We start from the raw sequence: 26,241 nt of genomic DNA on the forward strand, positions 1-26,241 counted from the left end.
TGGTGTGACCATTCTTATTAGAGTTTGGTGACGTCACCTTATTCCCAAACAAGCTCTGCCCACTTACCTGAGCAGAGGTCTAATCAGCCAGCATGAGTGAAAACACCTGTGTGGCTGAGCAGGACTATAAACACTGATTTGAGTGCTTCTTTTGGGCTTTTGGTGCTTTTGTTATTGCACTCTTTATGATTTACACAAAGAAACATTACAGCTTGTAGAAAAAACTTGAAGTACATTTTCTCATTACACTGATTGCACGAGGTCTAGCCAAAGCATTCACCTTGAAATAGGTCAATTTGCAATTTTGCAGTGGCTTGAAAATGTGCAATACATCCCTCAAAGCAGTGCTGTGGAAACCTCTCATGCGTTATAGCAGCAGTTTTGCCTGACAGATAAGAATCGCCTGTTAATGTAGCTCTTTGCAGATACTTTTTTTTACAGAGATTATTTCTTTATCAATAAAATGAAACTTGTATTTGTATTTAGTAGGGTGTATATCAAAAAGAAACCAACTAGAGCCATGAAAGTAGCACAAAATAGGTTTAATCTGCACTATGTCCTTGCTTGAGCAAGCATGAAAAACACAAAATTGCAGTGTGACACCCAGTTTGTACCTCTGCTTCTGCCTCAATGTGGCATTAGGCATCACAGATGGAAAACAATCCACTTCAGCAAAAGGTCACTGTGCTTGAGTTACTCCAACATGGAAACAGGACCATGGAAATAAGTATCAGCAGCTGTGAGATTCACGCAATACGACATTAAGAGTACTGTGTGTCTTTGTCCAGAAAAATAACCCCTCATTTCATTTTCTAGCTTAGACATTTACTTCATGTGGAAAGGTTGTGATTATGGTATTTGTGTCTTTTTATCTCTCTATACTTGTCTCATTGTCTTCAACAGCCGTCTGAGTGGGTGCTTATAGCCTCCCAGTGCATCTCCACTTTAGCTGAGGTTGATCTTTATCATCATGTGCTTTTGCGACTGATAACAAGGCTGAAAGGTTTGAATGGATGTTGAAGGCGGTCCAGAGTCATGCATGTTTGCATTTCCTGGTTCTCACTGTCAAAAAGCTGAGGACAAAGTGGGTCTAGGCAGGAAATATTTGAAGGATAGACAGTTTAATGTTGCTGTTGTTCTGATATGACAAATAAATCAAAGGTTTCATTGCAATTTTCAGTCCCTTCTCTCTCTGAAATCCTCCTTCAGACAGACAAAGAAGCTGCCAAGTCAAGCATAAGTTTGCCATATAAATGTTGATCGCGACCATGCAGTCAAAGAACTGAGGTGTCTGCTGTATCACTGCAGCCTTCACACCACTCACAAACACACAAAAGAGCTTTCAGCACGACAGCCACGGTAGGGGTGTGGGTGCACATGGAAAATATGCACAGAAGACTCCCCCCTCCTGCTCTGGCCACGCACTCCCTCTCAATCACACTCCAGCAGCACAGAGCAGGTAGTTTGACCAGAGGCAGTGGACCGGCCCCTTCTATTAATTCCCGCTGAATTATAAAGCAGTAAAACTACATTTATCCAAACACCATTAATCACAATGGCAAGGAGCGTCTATTTTAATTTTCTTTCTGGGGGCATCTACGGGCAGTTAATTTGCCATTTAAACCCCACCTGTCTGTGTCAACTAGTCCGTAGAGAGGTGGATAAATGTCGTCCAGTAGCTTTTCCAAGGGTTGGGTTGTAGCCATTCCTTCATGCATTACTACAGTCATGGACAGGGCACGCTGAAAAGGATCCAGTGTGCAAACGGTCCTGATGAATTAAGTAGAGGCTTTTCATTTCTCCAGGAATGCTGTCGGTACATGCAGCCAAATGTCCTGATTGTTTATTGTGCAGCTTGTCTTATCTGTGGATTGGAGATAATGCATTCATCAAATGGAAGTAATTATATCTGCATTTAAGAAACGTGATGATGGTGTTTTACTTTTGTGGCATTGGCACTTCCAGATTATATACAGAGTGCTGAAACAGCCTTAAATGACAGTATTTATTCCCAAAACACTCCAGCCATAAACGCTGGACCTTTTCCAATGTGATCTTGTACATTAGATTTGTTGTATGCTCCTGATAAGCATTGGTCAGTTGCAGTTGGTTAAGTGGATAGCTGCTTTTTTGACACCTTCACCTGCTTGTCCTTGTTCACAATCAGATTGCTGCAGCTCAGCTGTGTAGGAATCACTTGGTGTGGGGGTTTTGTCTTGTGCTGATGATGTCCAGAGGCTGAAACTTCAGAGATTTAGCTGCATAAAAAGTGGAGAAAATGACAATTAATCAGTTGTTTGTTCAGGTGAAAATGATAAAATGAGTAAGATCTCTTTTTTTGCTTTTGCTTTTTTGCTTGAAGAGATCTTAGTATTCTGCTGTGTATTGAGCACCTCTATTGTGTTTTCTCCTCATTTTCTCATCTCTATCTTTATTTTACCACAAGCTTTCTGTTCTGTCCTCACCATAAAACATCTACAATACAATGGAGTAAAGTGTCCTGAGTGAAAACCATTTTTAACCATTTAAAATCTGTATTTTTACTTAAAACTGGTCAAATTTGATAGAATTTTAAACTTAAATAATTTACATACGTGCTACAACATTTCTTTTAAAATCATTTCATGGCTTTTGTCACAAACACATGAAAGAGGTTGGCCATTCAGTGACCACCCTGTGCAGTAAGTTGTGTGGCCACTCCCCTTCCCAGTCACCTCAGGTTCACGCCTTCCAGTTTATATCGTTTTTGACAGATTTGACACAAACCATGTCGTCCAAACGGCTCTCTTCATTAAACATTTCCTGCAGCTTTGGTACGACATTCCTACACGCGCTCAGTGCACACACACAATTAGCGCTCGTTAAAGAGCATGTGATATGGTAAATACACCACCATTTTCCCATAATTACAGCCTCCTGTGAACCTTAGAGGAAGCAAGTGCTCTGGGTGACTTGCCTCATGTCTTGGACATCTAAAACTTCCCCCTAAATGTAATGCTTCCTCCTTTTTTCTTTTTTTTTAGAAAAATATGCCCTCTTAAACTGAAACTTAAAGGAAGGCTAAATTATTATCATGCTCATCCTGCACTCTCCACACACGGTTGGACACACACATTCATCCCATGCTTTTCTTGCATTTTTCCCATTTCTTTGACCCTTTTTTCTGTCACTTCCCTCTCTGCTGGTTATTCAGCACATCAGTGGCTAGCAGGACTAATTGGAGCAAGAGACAGGTGGAGCCACTCTGTAGCAATCAGTCTTGTTAGTGGCAGGGCTACAGCTCACACTGGTGATCTTTTTGTTTTTGCAGCGTGAACACTGGAAGGAGGGCATGAACTTTTGACACACTCACATATGGGGCCCCTTAGCAGCCTGCCAGGCTTCACTTATTGTGGTTAATGTCAAGGTTCTCTGTGTACCACCAGTTACTAAGTCAAAACACCTCTCTCCATGAATATGCTTTTGAAAGAAGACGATATCATGCTATGTAAACTCTGAAAAGGTAGTCTACATGTCATTTAAACTTTTTTCCCCCTCTGTGTGTGTTCATCCAGGTATTAACATATAAGATGACACTGCCCTTGCACTGAGACATGACTCAGAATCCCAATTTTCTTGCTGCATTTCTTCAAATGGGGCACATATATCACTTAAAGGTTCACTTGTTTCTCTTTCTCTTTACCTACGTCTGCGTCAGTGTGTGTGGTAAGGCACCAGTTCAGTAATGATGTGTCGGTGTGAGCGTGTCCACTGTGCGCAGACATGTTCCGGTGTAATGCAACCAGGCAGGTGTGAGGGTCACAGCCAGTTTGTGGGCCAGCGTCTTGACCCCTGCTGTCTGCTTTGTCTGACCGTCAGAGGAACCCCTTAATTAGACCCTTTGGTTTGCAGTGTCTGCCCGACGCAGCCCAGCAGACACTCGGCAACAATCCCTTCATTAAATGCTCCTGGTTGACTTGGCAAGAAGAGCCTCGGTTTCCCAATTCCTGCTGCACAAAGGCCACGTTAAGGAAATCTCCTCTAATTTTTCACTTTGAATTGTGAGCACCTCTTCCCTTTTTTTTCCATTATTGAGAAACAATGTGTAATCCTTACTTAGTAGCATATTCAGATTCACCAAGTTGCTGTAGATGGTTTGAACTGTTTCATCATCATCTTTGTCCTTTATGATTGGGCACTTATGATTGCCTGTGTCTACATGTAAATCAATGCAGAAAGTGTAAAACTGCTTCTGCTGGGAAAGCTGTCATAATGCAAAAGTGTGCTGCTGAATTGCAACATACAATAGGTGTAAATACATTCATGCAGGCTAATGTATTGTGCACGCACTTGTTAATGTACTACATATAAGCCTATGTCAAATATGCTCTGTCGAACATTGCATACATTTTTCTTCTCCTCCAAATAGTTTTTTTGTTCAGAATGATTAATTGTAGCTTTACACACTGCTGCACGGTGTTATTTCAACAAAATGTTGCCTTTGGTTGGTGTATTTGTGCAATGCGAGTACATTACTATTATGTAAGACGCCAGAGTAGAGTGATCAAGTGGCCAGAAAATGAATGGGAACAGAGCTGCGAGGGAATTAACTTAAGTACAGCTCACTGGCAGCCAGGCCTGCTGACAAAAACAAGGAGGCTCACTCAGTAGAGATCCAGCAAGACCTGGCCCAGTGACCTTCAGTGGTAGAGAGACTGAGAGCGAGAGAGAGCGAGAGAGGGGAAGGATTTCATTCTGCTGTTCTTGGCCGGTGCGCGTGGTTGCCCCGGCCATGGAAAATCACAGAGCGCTTTTTTAATGGCACCTTCAGAACCAGACAGACACTTCTTTACATGGAACCCATCTGTAAGGTTGTGTGGCTGTTTTGTAACCACTGTGCCCATGGGTGAAATCTGAGCCACAGGTGTGTGTGTTTCAGGTGCAGCCATCGGTTGGTCCACAGAAAGGGCCTTGTGCATTGTTGTAATCGCAGCCTTTCAGGTAGCCTCAGTGTTAGTTGTTAGAAATAAAGAGATTACAATATTGTCCCCCCCCAAGTGATTTGATGAGGTTCTCATGAAGCAGCTACATTAGTGGATGAAAAGACGGTGTTTTATGAGGAAATCTGATAAGGTTATTGGCGGCTGACCTGATATTTTAGCTTCCACTTTGTTATGATTTAGCACAGCTGTGGTTGTTCAATACAGTCCTCAGTAGAATTAAAGAATCACTTCAGGGTTGTTTCACCAAACTTGTAACAACAGAAGGGGATGATGTCAATTTGTAATGCAATATACTTCCAACAATTGTGCATTTGCACAATTGTTGGAAGTATATTATATTACAAATGGAGCAAATAAAAATAAATGACAATCAAACTCTGTCTTTCGAAACAGTCCATGCAACTGCTGCAGTTTAACATGTAACACCATGTTTTCTCAGTGATTTGCGAGACAGTGTGTGGTCTTCTGAAACATAACCATAAATAACCATAGAGTAGACATTATTGTGAGCAAGTTAAAGGAAACAAAGCCTGTGTAATAAAATGCTCTCAGAAATGTTATAATTATCAGTCTGAGCCACACCAAAGCTTCTTTGACAGCTTACAAAGACAGGGTTTGCCAGCTCACAGTATTACCATTCACACTGTGAGTCTGCTGCGAGTGGACCTACAGCCTTGCCCAGAAAGTTCCCCAGTTCCCTCAAGGTAGCTTCAAGATTCAAACTGTACCAGTGCTTGAAGTGGAAAAAAAAAAAAATAAGTGCCACTGCTCCCCTTATTCATATGTTGGCGCACATATTGGCCGGAATAAGCAGATCATTAAGTATTACATAATGAATTTCCACAGTGAATAAAAGCATGGAGATATTTCTGATGTTCATAACATCAGTAATTTAAACAAGGGGACAACCATTCCAACTGTTAGACTAAGGAATAATTCACTGTGTACACTGGCTACTTCTTTGTATTCTTGTTGATGACAGAGAAAAGCAGGTGGGTGAGAATGGGGACAGTTGAGCATCATGTAGTGCCTCCTGGGTCATGCAAGGGCCATTATGAATCACCCAGAGAACCCGATATGGAGAAATCAGAAAAGACTACTGGCAGCTTGAGAAGTGCATGTGTACAAGAAAAAAAAACAGTAAAATGCTGAGCGGTTGGATATTACCTGGTACTTTTTTTTTTTGGTATCACCTCAGTTGATGTTCCAAGCGAGCTGAGCTGATAACAAAAGGTGGAATGACCCTAACCCTAAACACTGCAGACCACTGAGAATCGTCACTTGCACGGCACAGGACGTTCTGCACAAGCCTGCCATTTTTAAATAGCCAAGCACCTCCCAATAGTGTGCTGTGTTTGTTAAGATGCGGGAAGGAGTGTAGCAGTGGAGAAGGTGGATTATGGTGGGCTTTGTAAGGCAGCACGGGGAGTTTGCATTGAATCTGTCGTAGTACAGGTGGGATAGAGGCTGGGTGATATATATTCTGTGAGATGATAGAGATTTGTCTTCTTGTAGAGATTTGTTACTTCGTTTTAATGTCTCAGCTTGGAGCAGTCCTGCAAATCAAAGAGTTGGATTACTTCAAGGCATTATTGGACTTGCAGGATTTTGCATCAGTGTGATGAAGTACCTTGATTTCTCATTTGTTTAATTCACTGCCACCGAAAAGAGACCTATCATTTCATTTCATTTCTCAATACCATGTGACAGATTGATGCTTTACATGCCATCTCAGGGTTTAGGTTGCTTGACTGGCTAGAAGCAGCGTTAAGTGAAATGTTTATGAGTATCAGAAAGGTCTTGACATTTACAACCTGACACAGACAATCGTCTCACAGAAAGTGTGTTGTTGCAAGAAACTTAATTATTACCTGCACACTGTGCATCTACATGCATGTCTGAATGTTGTAAATTCAAGTATGTGGATACATCATGTTCCCTCCTCATTGCCTGGAACAGAGTTATGAGTCACACAGAGCAGCGATATCTGACATAATCTCATAGGAGCATTTCATTTTCTGTTTGAAACTCGAGCTGAGTGACGTGCTATCATAACATAACTCTCCAAAACTGATTGGACTGCTGCATTTTCCCAGATGTTATACTGGCCAACGACGTAAATATTGGCAGAAAAAGATTGAACAGAAGTGATCACGTTTCAGTGTTTTTCAATATCTCACTACGTCGTCACATCGTGAAAGAAAGGGACAGTGAGACAGTGTGAGAGAATGAGACAGCGTGACAGACAGAGGGAGGGAAAAGAGGGCCAATCTTGCTGTGACAGCCTTTTCACTCCTTATGAATGACGTTTTTCTTCCCCCACAGCATTCTTTGAGACTTCAAAGCGTCAATCTCAGCAGAGTGATTTGGCCCTGCTATTGTGTGAATCTTGAATATTCATCAGGGTCTTTCTTTGCCTTGAGGGCTGAGACTCTGCAGGGATCTCACAATATATTGCCATTATATATAACAGTGGTGGATATAGATGTTGTCTGATGTCTTGTGTGAACATGGGTGTCTGGTGTTCCCTTCATGGTCCCTTTACAATTCTGATCATTGATCGCAAAACATTTGCTGGCTCCACTTTCTCACATGTGAGGTATTCTCCTTTCGCGTGTCACTGTAAACTGAAATACCTTTGGGTTGTGGACTATTGTTTGGACAAAAACAAGCAATCTGAAGCTCTCACCTCAGGATTTTGGAAATTGTTTTCACTATTTTCTGACATCTCGTAAATCATTCATCCATTAAACTGACAAACTGAGATAGAAAGTCACTAAATAAAAGTCGCTGAGCGAGTTCTGCCCCATAGTGCAAAACATGTCGGCGCTTCTTCCAACTTAACGAGGAGAGGAAGCTAATCTTTGTCTAGCTGGATGATGAAGATGGTGTCACGCTTTCTCCGCTCTTGGACCCCGATTGGACCATATGGGGCAGACAGCTGTGCTGCCACGGTAATAAAGTGCTTTCCAAGATTCTGTGACAGCAGTTTTAACTCTGAGCTGCTGAAAATCCTCCCAATTTCACAGAGCTGAGGGTCAGTTTGGCCGCGGCTGGAACATCGCTCATGATACGCATTCCATCTCATGCCCAAAGTAATTTCATCATCTGTGTTCTGCCATGGCTTTTTGTTTCACAGGTTAGCGGTGATTTTTCACAGTCATCCATCCCACTCCTCTCGCTGTGCGATGAAAGGTGTGTTTGCTCCCTTCAAGTCCTTTTCTGAAATAAAAAACGTCGCTCATTTTCATGGTGCGTTGTAACACTACTGCTAGTATTATTGTAAGGTCTCTATTTCATAAGCAAATGTTTGCCTCATGAAATGGAGACAGATTATTACAAACAACCAAGCTGCATTAATTGATCTCTGACTGCTGGAGGGCAGAATGTGGGGAACACAGACTCTGAAAATAATCTCACGGCTAAATTGCTCCACACACCTCCCTCCCAGTCGCTCCCAAATCAAAACTCAACGCCCACCTTGCGAAGAGGTCAAAGCCAGAAGTGGAGCATCGTGGATGAAAGTACAGTGCCAGCAGAAAGGTTGTATTTACAGTCACCATGACAAGTGAAAGCTGCTGGACTTGATTTATCGAAGTGCAAGATGTGCAGAAACTGCCTGACTATTTTTTATGTGGAGAAAAATATGTTTTACACAAATTTTATTCAAAGACAATATGTTCTCTTTGATGTGCATGGTGTTTGCAGAGCAGATGGTCTCTGTGTGGCCAGCACATAGCTCCTCAGAGGATGGTGTCTGTTTTTGTGGCAGCGGAGTTTCTGTGATATCTATCAGTACAGTACTGCAAATTTACCACTAAATGCTGTGAAACAGGCTTCGTTGGAAGGACCTTGAATGTCTGCAGTTGAACATCTGCCATGTTTTGCTAAAATTGTAGGCTGTTAAAAAAGGAGCAGTGCAACCTAATCGCCGAAATGAATATGGCATTGTATCTGCAAACCATGGATGTGTTGACACTTTACATTTCTTTATGCTCCAATTTTACATTGATTTCCGTTCAAACTTTAGGTTTCTTAATGTTCAAACTTTACATTTCTTTATGCTGTGACAATGCTGTGGTTAAGATCTGGTTAAGTTTTGAAATGTTGATGCGATTCATATGAAATTTAGAGGAGGGGTGGGCAGGAGCACCAGTGTGGAGTTCATCAGTCTGGTGAAGAAGGTTAGAGAGCTGAAACCATGGATGTTCCACAGCAGCCCTCCATTCATTCCAATAAAAGTCGCTCTCTCAACACGTGCATTGAAAAACTTTGCTTGTATGCTCATTCAAGTCCTTCTTTGGCTTAGCTGGCTAGCCAGCTCATTTCAAAGTGTTTGTGACACTGGAGTTTTTGTGCCAATTGTCGTCCATAAGAAAGTTTATTTGGACCTTCAATTCAACTGAAGCCACTCAGTAAAAAGTGCTGTCCCTGCGTACTTTGCTGGAACAAGTTGGCTCACATAACAAGATCTGTGGTGGATTTACAGGCTTTCATATAGCAAAGAGTCATTTTCTGTATGTATGTAATTACATACATTAAAGAGGTACTCAAATAACTTTATTACTGCACTTTTCATACATGTCCCATAATACACTCAATAGCATCTTTAGTCAGACTGGAAACACCCACAACCATTAAAGTGCACGTCTGAAACACAGGATTTCTGTTAGAAATGTTTAGTCTTGAAAATCAAGCCAAGTTAGCCAAGTCAAGCCCGTGATGAGTAAAACTGAGTCATAATGTGTGAAATCGCTGGAGTGCCCCTTTAATGCAGCTTTTGAATTGTGTTCTGGTGCTTGCATGTCTGATGTGACTATTTCTCACTCCAGTTGCAACAAACATTGTGGTTTTACAGAAAGATCGAAGTGCTGACAGAACGATTTCTCCGGCAGTATTAATCATGCTGTAACTATGTGTGCGATGACAGATGGGTTCTGCAGTTAAAATCCTAACTAAGAGAGGGGAGGGGACGGAAAAGGAGGGGAAGTGAAGAGTTAATTTCACTGAGAGCAAGCCTTCCAACCAGTCTGCCCCACTTTCAACCCCTTTATGTGGTGGAGTGACCCCCCACCTGCAGAGCCGCTCACTGCCCTGGACCCCCCATCCCTGTGGGCTGAGTAGGCTGTCTGAGAATACAGGGAGGCTCCACGCTGGGCGTTTGATGGAGCGCAGAAGGGTGTGCGAGGTGCACTGACCCCTTCACATTGCTCCCCATGCACTCGTGCTCCAGAATAGGCTGACTTATCACATGTAATACACAGCAATGCACAAATCAGGAGTGACAGCCATAGGGCCAGTGGAGCACTGGAGGGGAGAAGTGGCTTCTGGGAGCTGCTGTTCCCACCCAGTCCAACCAACAGCCAGTGTTTGAAATACCAGCAGTCGGTGCCCTCAGTGCACACTTAGTTTTCTTAATCCGTATTGGTCATGAGGGTCTTAATGAAAATTGATATTTAAATCAGTAACACTGTAATCAATTATGTTATATAGTGATGTGTATATCATAAAGTATTGTATGTATGTTGTCAGAATTGCTGCAAAAACAACACATTTGAAGCAAGTTTAGTTATTTTTGTCTGTTTTTTTGGGGAAAAAAAAATTGTTGACTTTCATTTTTGAGCCACGTCTGCAAGTTTCAGTCAAATGCATACACATTTTTCTCCACACAGCAAAAAAGAGAAGATAATATAATGACTTATAATAAGCATTTTCAGGCTTTTGAAAACGCTGTGCATCAGGGGCTGAGCAGCGGACAGGTGTGGGGTGGAGAAGCCCATTTGGCTGTTTAACACCACAGTGAGGTTTTTTTTTTCCCTCTCTCCAACCATTTGGGATAGATAAACATCCTTCTCTTCAAGAAAACAGTTACATGTGTGATTGTGGCATTTCGGTCATCTCTGACATGTTTATGATTTCTGTAGGTGCTGTGTTAGACTTGATGTAATCTGTCTAATAGCTCTCTTAATCCTCTTAACTTGTAACCCACATAAATCTTTCACCAGTGGAATGTGTCCCTATTGTTACCGGTTTTTTTCTCCCTGTGGTATTGCATGTTTGCATATGTGTCTGTGTGCGTTGGATTAGGGTGAAGTTGCAAAGTTGTGGCGGTGCCTGGAGGTGTGAGCTCTAATCACCTCTAATCACCTGACGTGTGATGGCCTGATCCCTGCAGCTCTACAAGTGTTTGTGTTTTCACCCCTTTCACACACAGACTCACATGAGGAACTCCAACGCGATTCGGCCCACGTCTGAACTTTAATACCAGACTCTTGGTTACAGATTAATGCCCGATCGTTGCCATTCAAACAACACCTGTGTCTGCAGCTGTAGTTCTGTACTCATTACGTTTTTTGACTGTTGGGGGTTAGTTTCAGTTCAAGGACTTTTTTTAAGGTGGCTGTTAGTTGCAGCCTCACTTTCATCCTTCTGGTGAACATCTCACTCTTCAGTAACAGAACTGCTTGAAAATTGAAAACTTGTTCTCTAAATTCATTTTAGAGACACAAATCTGTAGCTACTTGTGTGTTGTGCCTTCCACACCTTTGGGAATAGTGTTGCTGAGCCAGGATGGATAACCCACGTCGACCTGTTCACACCAACCTGGGTTCAAACAGTTCTGAGCTCTGACTTGCTCTGCCTTGCAGGATTTGATTCCAGGAGGTTTTACCACAGTATATGTACATGTCCTCTGTAGGTTTATCCACCTTAGTTCTTACTGCTGTTTCTGCAGCCCTCTTGGCACGCTGTGTGTTTGTGTGCCTGTGGCAGTAAGTCATAATGCTTTCACTGCTGCCTTTCGCACCTCGTTCAGCCCTGTCACAACCACGGCCCCGGTTCACACCCCGTTGGCCCCTTCAATTCTGCTCTCCTTTCTGTGAGTGGTGTTAAAATCTGTAATGTGTATGTGTGTGAAAGAGAGAGAGGCTGTGCACAGATCCAGATATACTCAGCTGTTCCCTCTGTAGTGAACCAGTTATAGAAAGGGCTGGACAAATAGCACAGTGAGAGAGCAACTAAGTAACACCCTCCTCCCCCCTTTTCTCCCCTTCTTCTTTCTGTGTCCGTGTCTCCCAGGCTGTCAGTGTGGAGTAGTGCTGGAGGCTGCGGGGCGGCTGTGTGCTGTGGGACGTTCCTGAGAGCGCACAGAGGCACAGTGGCAGTCACTCACAGAGAGACACTTGTGCAGAGAGACTGGACTGGCGCTCTTTCACAGAAGGATATAGGACACGGTCTCACACCTCCGCCTCTTTGCACGGGCGTGTTCGTTGTGGCAGCACCTCAGGGATTTGAAGGAGGCGGGCGACTGGGGTTGGTGCTGGCATCATGGTGGTGGTGTGGCTGCCTCAGGAGTGGACCTGGCAGGCTGTTCTGCTGGTGACCGGGGTGGCATCGCTGAGCCGTGGGTCTCATGGTGAGTGAATAAGTCACTGCAAGGTTGAGGCCTTCATGTGATTGCTTTTGGTCTGACTCTCATTTGCTGAACTGTAATATAGAGCTGCAAGAAACAAAATGAAAGAATTTGTTTTTAAATTTGTTTTGTAGGTATTTATATTTGAGGTTTAGGGTGCAGAAAAGGTTAAATGCATTGTATTTTTCTGAAGTCAGATGCATGTGTTCATGTATTGTTAGGTTGCAGGTTGATGGTGCGAGCAGTGAGGTTATCTGTCTATTTTTTTACCCTGTGGTATTTATGATGAGCAAAAGCTATTATGATCTCCGCAGGGGCTACCATGAGAAACGGGTGTGCATTTATCTGCCGCCTCCTCTCCTCCCCCAACCCCCCCTTGGTCATGTTTTGAATTGTTTGAAGATGGACAGCCAGTTGTCTTTTACGATGAATGCCAACAGTGTCACGGTGCCCCGTAAGGTTGTGACAGGCGGGAGGGTCGACAAGCTCCCAGCCTCAAGAAGATGACACTTGTGCATTTGTTCTGTTTCTCATCACAGACAGGACAGAGAGATTTTTGGCCAGTATGAGCTTTTCTATGAGTACAGTTTAGGATTTCATTGTTTTTCTGTGCAGATGTTAAAACAGTAATTTAGCCAGTTTGTTTAAGTTGACTAGTCACACATAAATTATTTATTTTTCATGATGTTTCTCAGTGTGGCTTAAAGCTGAAACGATCAAATTATTGACAGAATTATCAATTAAGTAATTTCTTGGTATTATATGACAGTAAACTGACTATGAGTATTTGACTGTTGAAAACAGGCCATTTGAAGATGCCACCTTTGGCTTTAGGAAACTGTAGTGGACACTTTTCACAATGTTATCAACTGATCAATAGAAAATGAATCCACAGATGTATCAATAATGAAAATAATCATCATTTGCAGCCCTACTTGTAATAGTTTATTTGGACAAGCTTGACCTTTGCAGAAATGCTGGGATGTCAAATACTTACTAAGAACACAGTTGGGTGTCAGGCTCTAAAGCCAGCATCTGAGTGCACACAGACACACACACACAGACACACACAGACACACACAGACACACACACACACACACACACACACACACACACAAAAGCACTCCCCTTGTAAATATTGCCAATAAGAGATGGTCTGGAAAATGTCACCATGTGACTCTTTGCTGCAACTGAATTTCCTTGAAATGGCAGATGGTGTGTCTAGTTTTATTTATACTCTGCTGATGCTGCCTTGGCCTGTTAGAAAGTACTCTTAGTGTGTGATACATCTATGTGTTGTACATGTACATGTTTATAGTACTCATTTGAAATAGATTTGTCAGGGTGTTAGTGTTTTTCCCCTCGTACAGTAAAAATCAAACATCTCAGACCAAAGCTGTATATTTATAGATGTGTTGTTTAGACATAGACTGGAAAGCTGTAATGGCAGGAATAATGCACAGGTGATGTGATTATGGTAAAAGGTAAGGTACATATATAAAGGTAATCGACTTCACATTGGAAAACAGAAAGGTTTTGATTTGAATCCTGGTACAAAGAGATGCTTCACTGAAGGTGTGTCAAAAATAAAGACCAGCTGTAAACGTAGGGGTTCAGAGCTAGCTGTAACTTTCGCAGTTGGTCACGAAATACCTCAGCTGCTGATGAACGTTGCTTCAGACAATTTCCTTTGTTCTTATCTTTGCAGACTGAGCTAAGTGTGTCTCATCAAATATTAGTCCAGCGAGTTTGAGGGTCAGTAGACAGATATGAAGGATGTGTGAAGACGGAGTGAAATTGAGACATCTCTGAAGAGTAGCATTGATTCTCATTCTCCCAAAAGCCTGTCTACAAACTGACTGGAGGCACGGTTTCTGCTTGTTCCTGTCTGTGCAGACTGACAAATAGTAGGTGAAATGAAGCCGTGAGCCTTCCTGAGGAGATCTCATACTGAAGCTCTCTCTGCAGGGCTGGGCTTCCTCAGTTTTAACTCCCTCTGTCCACACTCAGCCACCAGTTGCTTTTTCTGTTTCCTCTGTGATCTGATCTTTTAAAGCTCTCCCAAATGAGTAAAACATGTGGGAGGTTGCCCGTAAATCTAAGTAGCACGGTCAATTTGCCACCTGTTTCTAAAGGCTGGTAAGGTTCACAGAGAGTCGATGGGCCCCAGCCTCACTCTTCCGGTGGCACTGCAGTGGAAATGGGAAGGATTCTGTGCTGTTTTATGGCAATAATATCTTTGTCTGGCAGACAAATGTTTTAAAATTGTATTAACTGTGGCTCATTTCCTCCATCCACATTTTAGATTTGCTTTGTCCCGTGTTTGTAACCCAAAATTGCCGAGCGATCATGAAAACCCAGTGTGTCTGGGCCATATCTGCTAATATGACTTCTGCCAATTGAGGAGAAGCACTCACCCACAGTGCTCCATCACTTTTAAAACTGATGCTCACTTTAGATACACAAAAACCCTCCAGAAAGCCAACATCAAGTTCACTCTACACACCACTAAAGCTGTCCTCTGGTCTTTTGGTCTGCCACGTATAATCAACAGGACTCTCTGAGGAGATGTTTTCCAAGTACGTGTGTAGTGTTTTCATTCACAGCGAATGTCTGAAAATGTCAGTGTGTCTCTGTAGGAGTGTGTTTCTGTTGGAGCATTCAGAGGGGGTGTTAGTTTTGTCTTGATCAGCAACTATTCTGTAGCTCTGCTTTGATAACATGCCTTTAAATGGAAGAAATTAGTGATTTCATTGGGAACTTATTAGAATTACAGGAATATAATTGGTGTGTAAAATACTGTGTAAAGATATCGAGCTTCAGAGGAGATATGGCCTTTTTTGGTTCTCATGTTTATGTGACTAAAACTGTTGACAAGAAAAGTCAGATTGAACCATATGTACTAGAAATACAAAGAGTTCCTTCAGCAGTTTGCAAAGATTCAGTATGCAGAGTGCTGTGGGATAAGATCAGGGTGTAGTGTGGTGCCGTGGTCCAGAAGTACAAAACAGCAGCAGTTGGTCCTCGGCAGGACCGGGCTCCTCCAGCCTTCTGCGCGCTGCTTCCTGTCAGGATGTGGATACGGTTCCCCCACACAGAATTTGATCCCCAGGCAGATGTGCTGCTCCAGCGGTCAGGCATGGGAGCAGATAGTGTGTGTTTGTGTAATAGTTGTTGATGAGCACCACATGAGCATATCTGCCTTGTGAGATTTGGAAGAATGGGACTACTTAGTATTAAAAGGCCAACTTGAGTACAAACGTCCTCCAGTTCTAAACTATAAAAACTGCTGCTTCTGAATAATGACTCTATACTTACAGTTCTGTAGTTTTAGTTAACAAGAAAATCACATAATGTTGGAAATTCAAGATAATATCAACACTGAAACGATTCAGCCCTTGGGTCAGGTGGAATTGGTTCATTCTTTTTAAGCATATCAGGTTTTAAGTTTTATTGAGACCTTGAGCGACCTTGAGTAAAAACAGAAGCTTCTACCCACTTTTTTGGCAGAGGTAATATTATGGGGTAAAGTGACATATTGTGGTGGCGCTATGGCTGTAGTCTCTCAATACGTCTGTAATGGAGCCCAGCATTAGTCAGTGGCTTGTGGCTTATTCCAGTAAGTCCAGACCACACGGACAGATCGACGAGCAGTGAGATGAATTGACGGGCATCGTGGATAGACGGTGTTCAAAAAATCTATCCTGAACTTAAAAGGAGCAGGAATAAATACGAGAGCACAAGACAAGTGTGTCGGGATGAGCGCCACACACATGCACACACTGTGATCGGTACAAAGACGTGGTTTCAGAGCGTGCCAGCATCTACACCTGTTCTGTGTCCATCAGTCTGTGTGTGAGAGAGTTGGTGTGTGTTTGTCTGCACAAGTTAAAGGTGCAGCAGATTGTCCAGCTCTGCATGCGTTCTCTGTGGCTGCTTTGTGGTAAAGCATGTTTGTTGTATTATCTTAAACAGAATGTGAATGTGGCTTTTCTAATTACAGAAATTCATTTCTCTGAGTAAACCATGCTGTTTTTAAAGGAAAGCATGTGTGTGCGTGTTCTTCATAATGTGGTTCAGAGAATCGTCCTGCTCAATCACTGTTTTTGTCACCCTTTCACATGCGAGATTTTCTGTGATTCATCCGTCACTTTTTTCTTTCATGGTGCCGGCGTGTGTCTGCTCTTGACATTTATTGAAATATAGCAGAAGTCAGTCTGTCTGCATGTCTGCTGTGTGTGTGCCTCTCTGTGTTTGAGTAATTTGTTGTGGATATAGCAGCTCTCTGCTGCATTCACACCCCTGTGGAAAGTTTTCTCTGCGCACTGAGTGTGAATCCCTGACAGTCGAGCCTGTGTTCCTGAAGGTGGGGCTGGGGAGGTACGATGCAGGCAGGGTCCCTCTCCATAAATCTGTTGTGGCATTATTGCTGCGGGTGGTGGGATCCTCAAAGTGTCCATCGCATTCCTCCACAAAGGCCTGGTCACGGCTGGTAAACACAGAACAGGTTGCAGGAATCTGCACGGCGGAAATAGATGACCTGAGGTGGGCGTAGCAGCAGAGAAGGAGGAGAAAGTGCGGAATGCGCTCCTCGGACACGTTCTGGTGTGTGTGTGTGTGTGTGTGTGTGTGTGTGTGTGTGTGCGCGCGTGTGCAATATGTGCACATGTGTGAGTGCCTCGTGTGGCAGAGGCCTTTGAAGCCTGTAGGGGGTTAAGAGGGATGGTGGCAGGGCAGAGGAGGATGTATGGCCCCTTCGCAGGTTGGCTGTGACCCCCTCGGGGTCAGAGTGCACTCTGGAGACACCGGGAAGATGTCTGCTTTGAGGAGGTGATTTATCACGGCCACCTGGAGTAACTTATCTCCCTTTTCTCTCATGTTCTCCTCTCTGTCTGTGACGAACACTGTGTATGAAGGTCTCAGCTCCAGATTAAATGGCTGTAGTGCTGTGAAGTTGGCTCTTGTGAAACAACCGTGTTAAATGGAGCGCTTTATGCAGGGACCCCCTGAAATTCCCCTGTCAACATTTCTCTCCCAACTTATCACTTGTAATAGCAGTAATTCTGTTTTGCATTGCCTTCCAGTTACGCCTCAATTGAAAAACAAAGCCCAATATTATAACAGCATATTTAACGATTGCCAGAGTCTGTCTTGATTACAGCTTCACTTGGGTCGCATCACATAAATTTCAATCTCTGTTGCACAGAACAAATCCGGAGTAGACGTGGACCATATGAGCATTTATCAGGAGTTAAATTAATTATTGTTTTCATTGGACGCAATTTCAGCTAAATGCTTCCACCGTGCAGAATAGTACACACACAGATATTGAGTTACAAATGACTGGAAACAAATTGACTTAAGTTTTCAATTTCAGAAATGTCGAGCTCACATAGCCCATTCTCTGCGATGCCTCCTGACTCATCACTGAGTCATGAGATACAAGAAGTCATTCTCAAAGATTTTCCCCCTTTGAAACATTTAACTCAAAGCAGTTAAAGCAGTTTTATTATATTCGAACTGTCTGTCTGTCTCTCTGTCTGTCAATGTCTGTTACTATATACAGATCATCCAGGCATGTGTACATTAGTTTAAGATAATCACCCTCATCACCATTCTTGAACTGGTATCAAGGGCTTATATGCAAGGTAAAAAATACTTTAAAAGAACTGTATGTTTGTTTTTGTTGGGTGTTTTTTGCATGAAGGTCAGAGGATGGGTCGTGGCATGTTGGTTGTACATGGTGTAGGGTGGATTTGTACTGTATGGGTGGCTGTATTCCTATAGCTTATTTTTGCTTTATTCATTAGTGTGTGCTACTGTCTGACACGCACGTACAGCGGAGTACATGTATCCTTGAAAAAATAATTGGAACAAGTAAATAAACGAGTATATATGAAAACTCCAGTCTTGTATAACAAGTCAGCCCATGACAGGCCAAGTTTGTTTGTCCTTGCCTCACATTTCAGAATGACACATAGTGCACATTCTGCCTCTGTCACCATGGAAAACTTGACTGGGAGTGAGGAGGGAGGAAGTGTCACAGAGCACGCTGATAGTGTTCAGCCACGGCCGTCAGAAATGAGAAGAGATGACAAACACAGTGATGAACATGCCAGACGAGCTGCCATCGCTAATGCAGACACATTTGGAAAAGCTGAAGCCAGTGAGGAAGTGCCCAAAGATGCAGGGCCGCTGATGGCGATGAGCTGCGTCTGAAAGTTCTCCGGCTGGAGTTATTTACTATATGTAACTTCTAATTAGAAGTGTGTGTGGATATTACACTGACGTGTGTGTGTGTGTGTGTGTGTGTGTGTGTGTAGTTTGAGGAACAGCCTGTGGAATGTGCGGGGGATGCAGATCAGATTTCGGGGTGACCTTGAGCGTGCCCCGTAGCTGACACAGCAAGTCTGTTTGTTATGTGTGTGTGTGTGTCTGAGACAAAGAGACAAAGAGGGGTGCAGCTAACATGTGACAAACAATGAACAAATGTGGTGTATTAATGATAATAATAAGTTGATATTTTATCTTACATACCCAAATCTATTAAGTTACGTTTGCATGTTGTGCAAACAGACGTGCTGCCACTTTGCTGGATACTCTGGAGAGGCAACACTACTCCTTGCTGTGGATTTCTAAGGCAGCAGTCTGATTTTAGCTTGTTTTACACGTCAGCTCTTGATCATCAAAGTTTTAGTGAGGCATCGCTTGAAGGCCTTGAATTTACACACTGCATTCGCTTTTTACTCTCACGTCAGCTTTCCTCTAACATTTCTCTCTGCAGTGACCTGCCCCCGTCCTCTTTGCCCTCTTGCTCCCTTTCAAAGTTTAAATAAAGAGGAGCTGATATGGACAGAATGTAAAAGCCTGAGAAATGCTCCTGGAATGTGTGATCGACAACCACTGTGAAAGAAGATGAGAACACCTCTGCAGGCTTCCCCTCTGACAGATACAGTAGCATTGATTAGGTTGGAAGGACACAGAGTGCCACTTGAACAGCAGCCGGTGTGTTTATACCACACTCAGCCTTTTCATCACATACAGTCCTGTGGAGGGTCACCCATGTCCCCTTTCTCAATCGCTGGTTGGCTTTCAGGCTGTTGCACTGCTTAGATCTACCAACCCATCCACTTTATACTGAGGCTATTCTTGTATTTTATGGATGGATGTCATGCAGAGACGTACACCTGTGATGTCTTAGATGTCTCGATGTCTCAGCTTTCATAGTTGTGAATGGTCTCTGTCATGCAAACTTACTCGGGATTTTTTGGTGCAAATGAATAACTGAGTAACTTGATACTTGAAAACCTCTAGTTTTATGATAAATATTACAATAAAGAGAGAAGGAGAGGAAAGGGAGAGAGAGAGCGAGAGGAAGACATCCATCTAGTGTGGCACAACACCGCTCACCTCTCTGACCACAGAGGCCTTCAGGGACGAGCTGCTGTCTGAGCTGGTTTTATTCTGCACTGATGAACATGTGCACCTTCAGCTGCTCGATAGTGGGGTGGAAAAAGGTTGCACGTTATTATTGTTATCAGTCTTAATGAATAACTCTTACTACTTAACAGAAGTTTTATTCAAATTATGAAATTCTTAATAACATTACATATACATGACGTATATGCGTACGGTTCAGTAAAGTTCCAGTTGATAATGTCGGCATCATGTGGCTGACGGTCATTTACACAACTTAATAACTACTACTGCTACTACTCTAAGTACACCTTGGATTGATTGGATGTTCAGTGGCAGCTGCAATAGTTAAAACTTTCAGGGATGAGCAAGTCCACAGCAATAATATTTATCCTACTGCTGGTTTAAGTGAATGCACCTGTGCTGTATTACTGCACTTGGCTTGGTACTGTACACATGCTTTGGTACTGTAGTTCATTGTAACCTCTGCCAGCTGGAAATGCTAGTTCTCATTTCAGAAGATAAACACTAAATCATCCCATGTATCCAGTGGCTACCTATGTACTCACTTTTGGCAGTTTTGACAGCAAATTAATGGATATTGAAATAATTAGAGATTGATTCTGGGATGGAATTGATTGCGATTGTGGATTCAGACTGGATTCAATTTAGAAGGTAAACAAGGGATGATGAGGGATCGTTACTGTTGGTGTATGTTTCAGGGTGTGACCACGATCTACAATATCATCATTTTCAGCCTTGATGACAGTAAATTCTTCTGTTGGTTTGGATGATTTTGTTTTAATGTAGAAAGTGATTAAAGTGCAGAATACCATTAATGTTGTTACAAATGAATATTGAATATCGCTGTAATGTAATGCGCATGCACACACACACACACACACACACACACACTCACACACACACACACACACACACACTTGTAAAGCACTACTCACATAGTCACACAAATTACACAGGCACTTGTAGGCAGGCAGACATACACACAGGCACACACACACACACACACACACACACACACACACACACACACACACACACAGCACAAAGACTTCTTTCTGGTGAGTGGTGTTATTCTGGTTCCAGACTTCATGCAGGTACATTGAGTCCAGTCCAGAACAGCAGGGTCGCTTTCAGCAGCACATATTCACACTTTCTGTGGATCGCATTGCCATGGTAACAGTGCCAAGGCAGGCAGAACGCTGATGATTTTTTTTTTTTAATATATATTTATAATTCAAAAGGCCCATTTCGAATGAGCAGAAATGGTGTTTGGGTCCTGTGATTTATTCCATCTTTAATTTTCCTGAGGTATGTGTACTTAAGTTTTACGCCTCTGGCTCCAGCAAAGCCAGATGTTCTGGTCTGCCATGAGTCCATTTTGTGTGTGTGTGTGTTTGTACAGCCAACATGCTGGACACCATGCTGCTGAAGAACGGATGGAAGGGGGGATCGGAGCGGAGGACGGAGGAGAGCAGCAGCACGGCCACAGTTTCAGCTCAGAACATGCTTTGGTGCCACTGCTACCACCACTGCCCCGAAGACTCTGTCAACAACACTTGCATGTGCGGTGAAGCGCACACAGCTCACACAGATACACACAGACTGCAAAAATAACTCTGTTTCAAGGCTATTAAAGGACAACACAAATAATTATCCAGAGTAATTACCCGAGCTGCCTATAATTACCTGATCTGTGTTTGTCTGGTACACAAATGTTTACTTTAGCTTCATTCTTTAATGAGATTCCTGAAGCCTCTTGAGACAAAGCTTATTAACACTAACATTAGCCAACCCACTTGAATAAAGTGGGATAAATCAAGCTGAGTTGCATTTTGGGAGATGTAGGCACCAGGCTTTGTTAAAGAAGAGGATATCACCATCAATTTGTGATTCCACCAGTGTTTCACTGCACAAGTACGATGCTAAATCAGTGAAGTACTCTCGTAAGATCGGCCTAATATGTAATCTATCCGGCAAAATGTAAGCATGTCTTTTCTGGAATATTTACAGTTTCAACTAGATTTGAAAAGGATTTTAAAAGACGCCCAACTAAGTAATTTCAATACTTCATTCAGTTTCAATAAAATCAAATTTACCCCCAACTCCTATGATGATGAAGACAGTGATGAAAAGGCTCCCAGGCAGTGTTGACTCATATGATGCCGTGTGTGTTTTCTAGGACTGACGGCTACTGCTTCACCATGGTGGAGGAGGAGGAGGGGGGTCTGGCAGTGCTCACAGCAGGTTGTTTGGGTCTTGCTGGCTCGGAGTTCCAGTGCAGAGTAAGTCCACTGTGTAGGTGTGCTTGTATGTGTGTGCATTTCTGCCGGGGTGAATACCTGCACTTGCCTGTCTATGTGTGTCCTTCTTCATGAGCCGTTGTTAAGTCTTTACGAGCTTTCCTCGACTCACTGCAGCTCTTTACGAGACCTGTTTAAATCTGACTTGTCCTGCCCCGCTATCTTTACACGCAGTGGAAAAAAACCTTTAGTATATTGTAAAATGTTCTCATTAGGAATAAGCGTGGCTGTAAATATCCGTTACTCCTGTGTCTTCATTAGTGTTATGTAGGAATAAAAATGGCTTACGTGCATCCGTGTGTGTGTGTGTGTGTGTGTGTGTGATAGGACACGTGGAATGCACGTTCAAGGAGAGCTCTTGAGTGTTGCACAGATCAGGACTACTGCAACAGAGACTTGCATCCTACTCTCCCTCCACTCATGACGTCAGGTGAGACACACAGCCACACACACACACACACTCACACACACACACTCACACTGGTTTTCACACACTGAAATCCTGCCTCACTTTAAAGCGCGAGTGGCTTTTAGAACGGGCTCATTCAGGCCACGCCGGGCGGTGATGGGTACTGACAGTTTAAACTGTTACAAACCACAGTGTGGTGCTGGAGTGAAGTGGCACTCACTGCTCCCAGCGAGGGGAGGGGGGGCCATCGGGGGGTCGGGGGTGGGGGGTGGGCGGGGGGGGGAGAGAGTCAAAGAGAGAGGCAGGTGAAACAGAGCCTGCAGCCTTGGCTTGTTCTCTCACCCTCTAATGAAAAGGACAGCCTCTCCCCAGGGCCTGCTTGAGTTTCTTGCCTGAGGACGGATGCGAGATATCTGTCCATCTGCTACTCCGCAACACACACACACACACACACACACACACACACACACACACGCACACACACTCTCTTCTCTCACTCCCTGCGTCTGTCACACAAAACTCGCGCTTTTACACGGCCTCACACACTTCGTTTTGACCTTCAAGCAAACAGTGACAAGCCGATTTGTCAAGTCAGTTGGAAAGAAATAAAGGATAATTCTGTTTTTTCTTTTTCTTTTTTTCAGCGTTTTGGCCGTCATTTCTGTCAGCTATGATAACACTGTAACGGCCAAAGTAATCACTGAGATCTGAGAGTGTGGCAACATTGCTGCAACAAAGTCAGACGGGGCAAGAAAAAAGCTGTCAGGCAATCAGATGAGTTATAAACAAGCTAACGGATTAGCCAAAACATTGAAAGAGCTCTTTTTAGGGGTAAAACTGAAAGTGAGTGCACCTGAAATGTTGATAATGATCCCCAAATAAGAGTTACTGTTATAATTATAGTCAATGTTGAACCAGGAGGTCAGCCTGTAAACGGTCAAGGATGTTTATAACACAGAGTTTTGGTCATAATTTGCCTTCCCTAAAGCGGCAGGTATCCTTTAACTCCTGAACTTGCACAGAGATCATCGGACACTTTGCTGTTCAAGCAGTTTCTCTTTATCCACTACTCCATACTGTGTGTGTGTGCACGCGTGGTTCTGTGCATACCATGAAGTATCCGATGTGTTCATGCGTCTGTGTTTGTGTGTGTCTTGAGTGGCAGGAGCACAGCAGAAAGGCAAGAGCCCCAGAGCTGCTTTAAGCCTCTGGGGCTTCTGTAGCGATGTCAGAGTGACAGCTGATCTGTGGGATTCAGGAAGGGGATGTGATCGATCACACGCTGGGAGAAGGGGGCGCAGGGGAGGGTTAGAGGGAGGAAGGGGGAAAAGGAGCTTGTCCCTGCCAATGAAAATTAGAAAGATGTCTGAGGAGATAACAATGAACAAATGACTGGTACAGCTTATCCATCAGTTGTAATTTTATGGACTTTCTGTCTCACTTAGAACGTGATTGTTCACATTTAAGTGTGGTGAAATACTAAAAAATGGCCTGAAAATGATATGAATACATCTTCCCTTTTGTTTAGATTATGTTGACAGCAGTATCCAGTACATGGCTCTCTTCATTTCAATCACAGTCTGCAGTATCATCCTCGGCCTCATCCTCGTCTTCTGCTACTTCAGGTACGAAACCTGAAGTCTCATGTACAAATTCACACTTCCAGGCATGCAGTTAGTAAACACTGCGTCACCTTTCTGTGGCAGATATAAGCGCCAGGAGTCGCGACCGCGCTACAGTATCGATCTGGAGCAGGAAGAGACCTACATCCCCCCAGGGGAGTCCCTGAAGGACCTGATAGAACATTCCCGCAGCATCGGGTCTGGCTCTGGGTCAGGACTCCCTCTACTGGTAAGAGAAAATCAATGCACATGACCTTCTCAAGCTCAGCCCTCGTAGAACAGTGAGAAATTACTGCATTGTCTCATGCTGTCACCTCTGGCTTGGTGACATGTTTCATGCTATAGATATTAATATTTTTTGAAGTACAAATATATATTGCTATATGCCAAAGACATGCAAAATACCGTGACAATAATCACATTGATTGTGAGTGCAGTAAACTCTCTGCATCACAAATTTTGTAAAGCAATAACAAAATATGATTCCCTTGGAAGCACTTAAACAATAATACTAAATCACCTAACTGTTATTTTGCACATAAAGACAGAAGGCCCACATAATGCGTGAATACCTTCCATGGTAGTACAGCTCATAGTAAAAAGAAACTTAATTTGATAAGTTAAGAAGTGATTGTAATAATGCTGTTCCAATTATCTGTACTTCAATTAAGATGTTAAAAAAAGGGAACTGGCTCGCAAAATCCCACATTTTGTACAATAACCTGTATCCAGGTGCAGCGCACTATCGCCAAGCAGATTCAGATGGTTAAGCAGATTGGAAAAGGGCGATATGGAGAGGTCTGGATGGGCAAATGGAGAGGCGAGAGAGTGGCTGTTAAAGTCTTCTTCACCACGGAGGAAGAAAGCTGGTTCAGAGAGACCGAAATATATCAGACCTTCCTGATGAGACATGACAATATACTGGGTAAGGTCATATAAATGGAGTGTGAAGAAATAAGACTGAAAATTGTTTGTTATTTTCCGTCTGCATACACATTTCTCATTCCTCTCATCCTTTTTTCCAACCCTCAGGATTCATAGCGGCAGATATTAAAGGAACCGGCTCCTGGACTCAGCTCTACCTGATCACAGACTACCACGAGAATGGATCGTTATATGACTACCTTAAGTCCAACACCTTAGACGTCAAGGCCCTGCTGAAGCTGGCCTACTCCTCCATATCAGGCCTCTGTCACCTGCACACTGAGATTTATGGCACACAGGGCAAACCAGCCATTGCGCACAGAGACCTGAAGAGCAAAAACATCTTGGTAAAAAAGAACGGATCGTGCTGTATAGCAGACCTTGGACTTGCTGTCAAGTTTAACAGGTAGTATGTGCATTTTGAACGCTCGTCTAAATACAGTTTGGGAGTATGTGGGAATAATCCTGAACATCTTTATCTTTTTCTGTTCCTCCTCCCTGTCTCAGTGACACCAATGAGGTGGATATCCCTCCCAACCTACGAGTCGGTACAAAGCGCTACATGCCGCCTGAAGTGCTGGATGAGACCCTGAACAGGAGCTACTTCCAGTCTTTTATAATGGCCGACATGTATAGTTTTGGCCTCATCGTCTGGGAGATGGCCCGACGTTGCATCTCTGGAGGTCAGGAAAAAACATTTGTTGTTTTAAATTCAAGCATGATCTCTACATATTTTGATGTTTTCTTAATTCAACTGATTCCAACTTATTTTTTCCTGAAGGTATCGTGGAGGAGTATCAGCTGCCCTACCACGACCTTGTGCCCACTGATCCTTCCTATGAAGACATGAGAGAAGTCGTCTGCATGAAGAAACAAAGACCTTCATTTGCAAATCGCTGGAGCAGCGACGAGGTATTTTACATGCTTTTATTCGATACCACTCTCTTTTTCATAGAGCAGTAATAAGCTGCTGAAAAGAACACCTGGGGTTGCCAAAATCTGTCAGCGTGTGATGTCATGAATGAGTCATGAGTCATGGGCTTTTCACATGATAAAAATCCATTAGGTGTGCAGTTATAGCTAGAAATGTGGTTAAAAAATTCTTCCTGATTAATTACAGATCGGTTATGCCAGAGGATTCATATCGGCCAA

General features: G+C 43.2%; 1 protein-coding gene across 1 annotated transcript in view; it reads left to right on the top strand.

The window, feature by feature from the left end:
• bmpr1bb (bone morphogenetic protein receptor, type IBb) overlaps window positions 1-26,241 on the top strand; it is a 50,151-nt gene that overhangs the window by 22,691 nt on the left and 1,219 nt on the right. Inside the window, exons 4-13 of the mRNA XM_076758679.1 lie at window positions 12,060-12,396; window positions 21,237-21,396; window positions 22,014-22,116; window positions 22,462-22,564; window positions 24,072-24,168; window positions 24,250-24,394; window positions 24,898-25,090; window positions 25,198-25,495; window positions 25,597-25,772; window positions 25,871-26,001. Of these exons, the coding sequence (XP_076614794.1) occupies window positions 12,309-12,396; window positions 21,237-21,396; window positions 22,014-22,116; window positions 22,462-22,564; window positions 24,072-24,168; window positions 24,250-24,394; window positions 24,898-25,090; window positions 25,198-25,495; window positions 25,597-25,772; window positions 25,871-26,001 (1,494 nt within the window). The 5' untranslated portion in view covers window positions 12,060-12,308. The remainder of the gene's footprint in view (window positions 1-12,059; window positions 12,397-21,236; window positions 21,397-22,013; window positions 22,117-22,461; window positions 22,565-24,071; window positions 24,169-24,249; window positions 24,395-24,897; window positions 25,091-25,197; window positions 25,496-25,596; window positions 25,773-25,870; window positions 26,002-26,241) is intronic.

Source organism: Chaetodon auriga, chromosome 19, assembly GCF_051107435.1.
Source record: "Chaetodon auriga isolate fChaAug3 chromosome 19, fChaAug3.hap1, whole genome shotgun sequence".
NCBI classification, from domain to species: domain Eukaryota; kingdom Metazoa; phylum Chordata; class Actinopteri; order Chaetodontiformes; family Chaetodontidae; genus Chaetodon; species Chaetodon auriga.